Source organism: Cupressus sempervirens, chromosome 3, assembly GCF_028749045.1.
Source record: "Cupressus sempervirens isolate cs-2001-9-10 chromosome 3, ASM2874904v1, whole genome shotgun sequence".
In the NCBI taxonomy this organism is placed as follows: domain Eukaryota; kingdom Viridiplantae; phylum Streptophyta; class Pinopsida; order Cupressales; family Cupressaceae; genus Cupressus; species Cupressus sempervirens.
This window is the reverse complement of record NC_143120.1, coordinates 5092145-5103844: the sequence shown is the minus strand read 5'-3', so window position 1 is coordinate 5103844 and position 11700 is coordinate 5092145. Positions and strand designations below refer to the sequence as shown.

The window sequence follows — 11700 nt, the reverse complement described above, 5'->3', positions numbered from 1 at the left end:
ATCAAGTGCTATTAACACTTTTCTTGTGCACTCAATACCACAAGGATAAGTGGAGAAGATATTATGTGTTAACAATGAGTTGACTCCACAAATGTAAATACATTAAAAAAATCAAACATAGGGTAATTTTTAGAGCCCAAACCAAGATCCTAATTTAATAAGATACATAAAGAAAAACGCATGTCATATTTTAAGCCCAAAAACTTTGTGAAATAAAAATGGCAACCCCACTTTTGCATACCTACAAACAAATGTTAGTGCTCTAGCATTTTAGGGTTTTCTATCATGATAATCGGTAAAGCTAGTTGGAAAAACCAACTAAGATAGAACATGAGTTTAGAGACTAGTTCAAAAAAAAAAATTGAACTAAGGAAAATGATAGAAAATAGAAAAAATTAAATCCCATCAGTAAAAAGCTCAATCTCAGCAAGACTTGATCTCGGTGATTTTGACAGCGTGGATGCCCCTCAGTCCTTGGCTCTGAGCCGAAGAGGTTTTAGGCATGAGTGGGCTCGTATCAAGTTCCTAAATTGTCTATGTGGTGGCCTTCGTTGGTTGGTAGCTCGCAGGCTTCGTGCCTCACTTGGCTGCCTCATAGGTTTGAACCCTCCATCAAAAAAAAAAAAGTTCAATCTCACCAATGATATTATGAAATAGAAAGAAAACCCACTATTCTAGACAACAATCTTTTGTTTTTTTTTAAATTAAGATTCAAGCCTTTTTTTTTAATAGAAGGTGAAAATAATATGCAAGCTTAGTAATTGTAAGTCAATTCCACCACTTCTTAAAAATAATAGTTTTGATGCAAACAAAAGGTAGAGAAACACATAAATTAATCTGACCTGAAACAATCCAGTTGTTTGCTAGACTAATATTGTCAATTAACCCCAAAAGCATGAAATTCATTTCTGGCACAGATGGATGTGTCACGCAATCCCACCACTTCTCAAGTCAATCCCATCATTTTTGCAAATTATGCATAGAGCAAAATTTACGTCTACTGAAGAAAAATTGATTGTGATCTCACATGTCTTCAAAAAGAAACACAAAATCTACAAAAATGACACTAAAATAAAATAATAGACTGGCCCATTAAGTGGGTTTCATGGGGTGAGCCATAAATGTGTGCAATAAAAGTGAGTAATAAAAGATTAAAAAACTTAGCTAAAAATTTCAGGCTATACTCTCAAATGCAAACTCACAACTAGGAGATGAAAGAAAATCATTTAAGACAATTGAAACAGCAATTAATTACAAACTCGATCTCATTTGACTTCGATGATCTTTCAATTAGGTATATGTGCTCACAATTTCCCATTTCTCTTATTTATTAAGAACAATTTATTGACCTCTTTTTTCTAAGAGATCATCTATAACTTCCAAAGTTCACATCTAGAACCATTGAATTATTCAATGTCTGACCAAGATGAGCTAGCCAAGAGATCATCTTTAACTTCCAAAGCTCACATCTAGAACCGTTGACCTATTCAATGTCCAACCAAAATGAGCTCGCCATGATCTCAAATTTACATTAGCAAGAAAAACAACACACTTCTACAACAACAACAAAAGACCCAATCAAACTGTCCAATGGCTCAATTTGAAAGGTGCCCTCTTTTCAAATCAAGTCAACTTAGTTGTGATTCCTAATGTGTGAAAAGATGGGATTAAACATACACTGGAGAAAATGTTAATAATTATTGCAGCCAAATAAACAAATGATTAATTGTCGATGGTTGACAAAATAAGAGAAACCATAATACCAATCAACCACCATTATTTACGAATGTTTGTTTATCTTAATTTCAATATGAGCTAAATGAATGAAAGGGAGAAGTTGATGTTAATCTCTGGAGCTTCAGTAAGCAACAATCTTCACCATAAATTCTTCTTTTAAATGGTGATTTAATATTGTATAAATCATGCACAATATACATAATGCAATAAACTTATCGACAACAATGTAATCAATAGAATTTGTATTCAGCACTTTTGTGTTCCTCTTTATTTTACTTACAAGTTTCTTTTCTTTTTCTAACTAATTTTACACTTTTTGCAATTAATATAAATTAATTTGTTCAAAGGTGAGTTTTGACCCTCTATCCATAGATGAAGTGATTCCTAAATATTTTAAAATGATGACAAAAATCGACATATAACCAAGGAAATCATATTATTCTCACGTACTAGTTTGTTGGATATGTTAGCTTTTTGTTATTTAGCTTGAAAGGTGGAGAGAAGTTGTTTTAAAGCAACTTGAGTTGGATATTTAACAACAACTTTGTTTTTATTCTTTAAAAAAATATTTCTAAATTTGTGAATTTGAGAAAAACAAGAAGTGATTTTATATATGATTTCAAGCCTAAGAAAGCAAGAAAATATTATTTTCTTGCAAGCTAAGGCTAAGGTCCCATGGGCATCTGCTTCCTTAAAAGTAGAGTGGGTGCCACTGAGATTTTTTAGGTATATTTAAAAAGGGAAGCAGTACTATGGGTTTATATGTGAATCCTCTTTAAAAATTAGCTCCTAAGTTCAAGAAAGATGATTGTCTTGTGAATATTGAAAATAAAAGATTATATTTCTTCATAAATTTGTTTAGTGGGATTATTTCATTTTGGTGGGAAAATAAAGAGTAGGTTGTTGACAAATGGCAGAAATCTTCCCTAACCTGGTGGGGCTAAATCCAACCCCCCCATTTTCACCCACTCAAATTGAGAAGGCTAAAAATTCAAGGCTCCTATTTTGTAGAAAAAGATTCTGATTAAAGCTTTAGCCCCCTCTAAAAATTTACCATGGAGTCATCTGCTCCACAAAAATAGAACCCAAGCCCCTCCCATGGGACCCCTACCTAAATAAAGCAAATGGGCTCTATATATGTAAGATTACAGTAGAAAACTTGTAATTGGATTCTATTGTATTTTTGAAAAGAAAGTTTGTTGTTAGGCTAAATAGAAGATCCAATAGTTGTGAGGTTTTCCCCTTGATGGGTTTCCTAGGTATACCTATGTTATTGTTTAATTGTGTTTGGCTTCTATTATTTTTCTTTTGCTATTTTTTTTAAATAAATTAACCCAGAGTATTAATTATTATAAATCAAATAGAGCTTCTTTCTGTGAATTTAGTGTGCCACTGATTTGTAACTCGGTTATGAGAAATTGGCATGGTATATTAACTATAAATTTTTTATATAAAGCTAAGATCTACGACACGAATTATAGGGAAAAAAAAAATTATCTCCAAATTCTTTTGTGGCTATAGCAACTAATGATCAAGTAAAGATAGGTTGCAGAGTGGCTACAAAATCATTCTCTGACATAGGGTTTGCATGTTGCAAACCCAAGGAGCGAGGATGACTTGCGTGGAGACATTGAGGAAGAGATTTCCTCAATATTTCGAGAGGAAGACATTTCCTTGATATGTTGAGGGTTAGAGAGTTCCTTAGATATTGAGAGGAAGAGATTTCCCAAAGATATATAAAGATAAAGGAAGATATTTCCTAGATAAATTGTGTGGAATCGATTTCTTAGATAAACTAAGGAGGAAGGAGTAACAAAATTTTAGCAAGGGAAGTTGAGGCAATTAGTCTTGTAAATAGAAATTGCTATACTTTTCGTTGTGGTTTTTTATACTCTTTTGAGGACAATTTTTAGAATTTTTTTTTTTCTTCATATTTAGTGATAGTTATTTTCTTAGCAAAGAGGATTGTGAGACTAAAGTTATTTATGTATAATTGTTGTGGCAATCTAGCAATCTGTTATTGCTCTTGAAGTTGGATAGAAGGTGCAACTGTGGTTTTCTTCATCAGAGATTGAGTGGAGAATTGATTAGTGAAACTCCAGTACTTTCCTATATACTGACAAAGTTTTGGTGAAGAATAAGTGTGTACTCTTCAAGGATAAGCTAGGTGTTGAGCAGAATACCTTCCTCACTAAGAGGAAGTGTTTGTTTTTTGTTGTTTAGCTTGGAAGGTGGAGAGAAGTTGTTATAAAGCAACTTGAGTTGGACATTTAGCAACGACTTCTTTTATTCTTTAAAAGAATATTTCTAAATTTGTGAGTTTGAGAAAAACAAAAAGTAATTTTATATACGATTTAAAGCCTTAAAAAGCAAGAAAAAGTTATTTTCTTGCAAGCTAAGTAAAGCAATTGGACTCTATACATGTAAGATTGCAATAGCAAACATTTAATTGGATTCTATTGTAAAAAAGTTTGTTGTTAGGCTGAATAGAAGATCCAACAATTGTAGATTTTTCCAAGATGAAATTTTCTGGATATATCTATATTATTGTCCATATTTATTGGACAATTGATTTGTAACTGAATTATGAGAAATTAACAAAAAATAAAGTTAATATATTAGAACTTTCATTCTTTCACCCAACTTTGTGGAGAACAACAAGATTATCAAATAAAAAAATCTCACCTTTTTGAGAAGTTTGAAATCGAGTTAAGATAGATGCACAAATCACCAATAATGGCATTCTTGACTTCTGATCTACATCATAAAAACTGGAAGATTCATGATAAAGTTACAATCTTCTGGAAGGATTTTTCTTCGAAGTATAAAACTTCATACCGTAACTTTATGCATCATTTGTTCACCATTACGCTATAACTTTATGCAATCATCTGAAAGTGTTTTCGTTAAGGTATAAAACTTTCAAATTGATGATATATAATATATCTACACTCTTTTATATTCCATGGCACACACCATCATCTACTTGCGAAGTGTTGAACTCTTGCAATTAATTTTATTGTACTTGAATGTCAAATGGAAGCCAAATAAGAAACACAGTTGTCATTTTTATTATTCTCCTTTACTTCCTCCAATAGTAAAGGCACTGCAATGGATTATCTATATTAACATTAACCTGATAGAATCGATTATGTGACACATCGTCTACATCTTCTATTCATCTGTTGATCACATGTATAAATAACGTACAAAAATGTTTCCACAAATTATGCAGTGGCCTAAGCCCATACCTAAAATTGATTGGCTCAATCCACAATCCCCCAGTGGTCACAGTAAAATAAAATGCAAAAATATTTGCTTTATTGTCTTCAACAACATCGTGGTATCTCCTCGTGCAAAATTGTTGCATCTGCTCACTCTGGAAGTGAATATCTAGAGAATATAACTTTTTTTTATCAATTTTTATCCTATTTAGTATAGGAATGACGATTTAGTAATTGAATACTCTGATTTTTATAGAGGTTTATTTGGTAAAATTTATTAGAAAAAACTAAACATAATACTGTTCACCTGTAAATTCTCTTCAATAATAGCACTTATAAATTCAATTTTGTAGTCTAATATTCTATATATCCCATGTTATATAAATAGACAATAACAATTAAGTAAAAGAAACAATCTATCTTAGTTAGTAATCAAATGATGAAATATTCTAACAAGATCCTTATTTATAATTTTTTTGAAATTACTATAGAGGGATCAAATACAAAATAAAACAAGAGTTAACCAGGACACGAGGAGCTCACTGAGCCATAAAAAATACAAGTGTGATCTTCAACTCAGGCAGTCCAACCCCTTGGGCCCTCCATCCAGACAATATTCTTCTTCTCTTGAATATTTGATGATCAGACGCATTTATGTTCATTTATTATAATAATAGAGAATAACAATTTTTAAAAAAAAACAAATTCCTAACAATTAAATAATATAAATAAGTTGTAGTAGTTGGTCAACAACTGATGGAATATTTCAACAAGACCCTTATTTATAATTAAGAATTCAGATATCCACCGTCAAACCTTTATTTATAATTAAGAATTCAGACATACATCATCAAATATGATGTCAAATCAATATACAATTTGTTGAAATGTCTAAAAGGAGTCTTAAAAGAAAAGTAAAACAAATGTACTAATTTATAATACCTTATTTTAAGGTCTGTTTCCTCCTTCCACTAATATATTATCACATATTTGTTTCTTTCTATCTATGAATAGAACATAATTACAAGTATTCATGATTTAACTCTTCTTTAAATTACAATCAACTCATCTTACATTATTCTAAATATTAAGAATTGTCACAAACTATCACCCTAGTAATTTTTTTAGTTACACATTCATAATTTGATACAAATCTACCTTAAACTTTTCTTGAAAATAAAAAATTACAATGATAAAAAACAATTGTAAAAATTAGACTTTTCTTCAAAATAAAAAAAAATTACAATGATAAAAATAATTTTGTATTCTATCCCTTCTGAATTTAACAACAAACATCCTCCTTTATTAACCCCTCCTTCCAATGTTCTTTCTAAAGTCTTCCAGACCTAAAGATTAGCACAAGTTACCATTAGAACCAAAGATTCTCAATATGAATTTGGAAATTGTTATCATCAATCTGATGAATAGTCAGAGCAAATCCCAAGTAGTTGTGCAATTAACTTAATCCTTTACTCCCTAAACAATAGCACACCACAATCTATATTTTTGCTTCTTTCAGAACTAGGACAGAACAGCATATCCTGAAATTTTTATGATTTCTCAACTGTGTAGACTTTGGACAGTGATCAATAACTATAAGCATCACTACCTCTTCTTTCTTTTGATTTACTTTAAATGATTTACAATCTGCCCAACTAAATATAAAATAGTTAATATGGGAAAAAGTTGTCATTTCCTTGAAATTTAATGGCTTATATTATGTCTCTCTAATCTTCATGTAACTTTTGATCTTTTAGATCAAAATGATGGTACAGTGATCTGTTCTTCCTCACAAATACAATTCATCTGCGAGTACTGTACTAGAACCATCTAGACAATATAACTAATGGCAGGAATTTTGGTAGGGGATCTCTCCATAACAGATGGCAATTCCCAGTATAAATGATGGATCAACAAAATATGACAATAATGATGAATTCATCATGAGAAAAAATGGTATGTACATGTTCTGAATGAATCGCTGATGGATAGCCAGCAATGACTAGCGCTTCAGATTACAGTAACCATGATTGAATGAGTTGGTTACGCGGAGATGCCCCAAAGCATTTTGCTTTCTTGAGGCAGAACTGTGTACAATATCCATGTGTTGACATGATTTCTGTAGTCTGTAGAATGTAGCATGCATTCAACCCAACACCTCTGCCCTCAACGAGTAAACCCCAAATGTTTGTGCGGCCTGACTCATCAAAACCTTGCATTTCATTGCCAGATTCACTTTCAGGATCGGTTGAGTATTCGTTGGCATTAGAATGCTCATCCAACCTTTTCACCAGAATTACTCCGTCAGGCAATACATTTCTTAGCAAATTTCGAAGATTTGGCCAGCCCTCTTCCTCTTTCAGCGCATCCTGAGGTACTCTCTGCCTCTTTGGTGTTGTTGCAGGAACATTTCTCTCAAACACATAGTACAGAAAGGGAGCTTCACGAATGTGTCTGACTATCTGGTGCACCAAAGAAAAAAAATAAAATCAAAATTAAGTATTATATATAATAAATGCATAAACCAAACTTATATTTCACATTTGAGCAATTTGCATTTAATTACAAAATTTCTGGATTGACAGATATTGTGGTTATCTGATTATCATGGTGGATCCTACAATTTCCGAATTGGTTGCACTTCCTTACAATTGGCCTTGAAGATTTTAAGGACCTTTTGGAAGATGGACGATTTATGATCCAATTTCAGAAAATAATCTTGGAAGTTTGTTTTCATGGTGTCATGACAAGATTAATTAAAAGTCAAAATGAGAATTATACCTAATGACTCGTGAAGAAGTTTGGAGCATTTACGGCGCTATACTAAAAATTCTTCGAGAGCATTCGTCACAAAAATTTTAAAAATCGTGATGAGGGTCAAAGTACAAGCCCTAAAGGTCCTGAAATTCTTCATGTAATGACCAATGTTTCTTCATTCTGAGTGACATGGATTTAGGACCCCAAAGATCCTGAAGATCCTGAGTTTCTTGGCCATCCATTAAAAGGAAATGCAACCATTTCTAGATAATAGGTCATGGAAAATAAAGCACCCAAAACATTGAACAAACAGAGAATCTCAGACACAATTAATCCAGAAATTTTTGAAAATAGATCGTTTGCCAACCCAGATTTCATAATAACTATGACTTATTGTGCAGAACAGAGTTAGGATTAAAAAACTAGGGTTTACAAATCAATACCTCCATAACAGATTCTGTCATCCATTGATGAAGCTTGTCCGTAGTAACAGAAACACCAGTTTGCTCCTCACCATCTTGGCCGTCTGCAAAGTTCAAAGCAGGACCCAATTTCTTATCCTTCTGCTGCACCTTTCTTGGCTCAGATTTCATGCTTTCTTCGACAAATCCAGCTTTCCCTAAATTATTTGTTCGTGCAATCGCAGAATGATTCACGGATTTTTCAGCGGATTTCATTGGCTTGGATGTCCTTTCTTCTGTAGCCAATCTGGCATTAATCACACCTTTTCTATGAGAAATTAAAGAAAACCTCGATGATTTTAGACCTGGTTGTGGCTTCACATTGCCATGAAGAAGAGATTTTTGAACAGACATGCTCCCACCCATTGGCAATGATTGGGCAGCCATAGTTTTCCCTGTTTAAATTCGCCCTTTCTTCGACAGAAAATTTGCGAATATCTCAGATGAGGTTTTGCAGCCTCCACCAACCTCTGAAAAATCACCCACCAATCTGCCACTTTGTTGCAGCCTTGGGAAAGGAATCGTTCAGAAGTTACCACATATCGTATAAACTTGTGCATAAATATGCGATGAACAAGGAAGGGGAATAAATAATAATAAAATCAAATGAATGACACGTCATCTTTTGGACGCGGAAAACGTGCAGTACACGAGGCTGTGCGGTACAACAATTGGTATTTTATGACTGAAATTGCTTATGTGGCTGCCAGATCGGATAAAGCCCGTGGCGGACATGGACATGCTCGGGTCTGCTGTGTGTCTGACATGAGTTCAACATGTTCCTCACACGATTACTTAAGAGGAAGTGCTTCTCGCACATTTATTTCAATTTTCGTCTTTTATGCTTTCTTTTACACGTGATCAGATTCCGCATGTTCATCATACTTTTAAACCTGGTCTAATTTTAGAGGAATAAATTCAAAGGCACATACCAAGATTTTTTTAAGAATTGACATCTGATATTTGATAAAGTCCAACTTAGGGACCGAGATAATTCAAAAATGGGGTGCTAACAATATGATTGGCTATCTTTAGGTGAGGTTGTAAATATTATAAAAAATTATTATTATTAGTATTAATTCAGTCAAAAATTAGTATGTGGTAATGGGCACTTGGTCTTATCGTGAAGTTGTTTGGTTTTGAATGAGTCTACCTTGTTGAGTGCAAAGGCTCTCACATAATATTGGATGAGTTCGTGATTGTGCCCTGGATAGATTTTAGTGGAATGGACACCCATCAATCATTGGCTCTTAGCCAAAGAGGTTTTGAACCTCCAACAAAAGCAAACATGTATCCATCATTAATAAAATAAAACACTTAGATATTTTGAATAAAAGCAATTAGTCAAGATTTATTCATTAATAAAAAATTGAAATATAAATCAAAATCTAATTTGGTAAAATAAAAATGGCCAATAAAAGCAGAGCAGTGAGCAAAGGCAAATCAACGAATTTCAGCAGACGTGCGAATAACTCCAAATGGGCATATGGAAATAATAAGTATTTCAGATGTCCTAGGAAAAATTATTGTCAGAGCTCTACGAATGTTTGTGATACATCTAAAGCTCAATTCGCTGTTGAAACCCAAAATCAATTCTCCATTCTAACCGACTCTAACATTCAGAAGGAGCTGAATCGTGGGAAAGCTCTTATGCAGAATGAAGGGTTGTCTGGAAAGGTTGCGGATATAGGGTTATGCCACACATATTACAACCACCACGGCGTAGATTCCTTTGGTAATTTTTGATCCCACACATCTTTCTCCATAGAAAGCTTATATCATCGAATCAGGGTTTTCAACATGACAAAATATGTCTCCGCATTCACATGCAATATTTCACCTCCTCCATTAGAAGCAACTAGGGTTTCATTTCAAACTCCACACCGAGATAATCCTAGAGACTTAGAAGCACCCAATGGTGTATCTCCTAAACCCTACATTCCCCCATATTGGAGAACAGGTAATAGAGGTACCAGGAGTATGGCAAAAACCCCAAGAAACCCACGCCATAATGCAGATTCAGATAATCCCATCATGATTCATAACGAAGAATGTGAAGAGGCATGGCTAGAATGCAAAAACCTTGAAATCTTCGCAATTTGGACCGGATCCAAAGAAGAAATGTTTTTTCTATCCAATTGGCTTGAAGAAAACTATTGGGTTCAGGTAAGTATATCCCTCTTCACTGATAATGTCCTTTATTTGAATTGTTTTGTTAAGGATGTTAAAAATGAGTTCATCAATGTTTCAAAGTGCTTCTTCAATGGTCATTGTGTCAAATTTGTTGATTGGTCTCCAACCTTTAAATTAGTAGATGTAGATGTTAAGTGCCCAATCTAGTTTAACATTCTATTCTTACCACCCGAATTAAATCAGATCAAAATTCTCAAATTGATTGGGTTAGCTATAAGAGAGTTTATAGGAATAGATGCGTCTTTTCAGTTTGATAACAATGTGAAATTATTAATCAAAACCAAATTCAATCAAGGGTCATCCGTCCTCAAAAATGTAATAACAAACAAGGCAAATTATGAGTTAAATCTTCATATATTTAAAGGAGAAATCTCAGAAATCATTAAAATTGAGGATCACAATGGTACGGGAATCAAAAATCTCCCTCTTACTTTAGATTTTCAGGCTACATTTCCATCAATTTTCAAATTGAGAAAAAAGATGGGCATCAAATTTGCAAATTTTGACTCCCATCCTCAGCCTGAAGACAAAGACAGCACCCAGGTGGATATGCTTTTTTCATAATTAAGAAATCAAGGAGAGGATAAGGGATTTACAACACCTAATAGTAAGGTTAAATCTGTCATTGTTAACGAAGGATCTTCGGAAGTATGTCAAAGGAAAGATAGGTCAAAAAAATATAAAGCTAAGAAGAATAAGAAATCCTCCAAAAGTTTGAAACAATGGATTATTTCAAAGGAAAAGGAGGAGATGACAAACAAAGAAGAAATGGCAAATGCAAATCAGAATCAAGCAGCAAGCAATGTGTACACTAGAAATGTGTCACACTCTAAACCATTCTATCCAAACGATTCCATGAGTTGGAATGCTTAGATGCTGGCTTAGAGCTCCCTATCCATGGAGTGCAAGGAGTTAGTATTTCAGCATGAAGGCTCTCAGCCAAGCCTTAGAAATATACTTCTTGCTAGTAAACCATGCAACGGGAGGTTCTTTGAGACAAGAGCAAGAGTGCAAATATCTTCAAGGAGTTCCTCAAAAATGCAATGCAAGTATGGAAACTAAGCTAAGATGAGAATGCAAAATGTAGCTATTCTAAACATGGATGAAAGTGTTACAAAATCAAATATTTAAACTATGTGAGATTAAGCTACATGTAAAAATGAAAGCTAAGCTAAGCTAGAATGTCATGATGCCATGGATGAGAGAATGTAGACAAGAAATAGAAGTTCTTCACAAAGCTCCAAAGAAACCTGTTAGAAAACCTGCAGCATAACAATATTCAAAATGAGGATGGATTGAGGGGGAAAGCTCTCTCCCTTTTAAAGATG

At 33.4% G+C, this 11700-nt stretch overlaps 1 protein-coding gene across 1 annotated transcript; it reads right to left on the bottom strand.

The window, feature by feature from the left end:
• Nucleotides 1-6653: 6653 nt before the first annotated feature.
• On the bottom strand, nucleotides 6654-8713 carry LOC149564442 (uncharacterized). Its single transcript, XM_089817987.1, has 2 exons — nucleotides 8162-8713; nucleotides 6654-7423 (listed from the first exon to the last, which is right to left on the bottom strand). The coding sequence occupies exons 1-2, from the start codon at nucleotides 8564-8566 to the stop codon at nucleotides 6977-6979; spliced, it is 852 nt and encodes a 283-aa protein (XP_089674113.1). The 5' UTR covers nucleotides 8567-8713; the 3' UTR covers nucleotides 6654-6976.
• Nucleotides 8714-11700: the final 2987 nt, after the last annotated feature.

Excerpts from the sequence above, each read along its gene's own strand:
- LOC149564442 (XM_089817987.1), bottom strand. The coding sequence starts at position 8,566 with ATGGCTGCCCAATCATTGCCAATGGGTGGGAGCATGTCTGTTCAAAAA. Across the intron at positions 7,424-8,161 it reads TGACAGAATCTGTTATGGAG|ATAGTCAGACACATTCGTGA; the intron begins GTATTGATTTGT and ends TTGGTGCACCAG.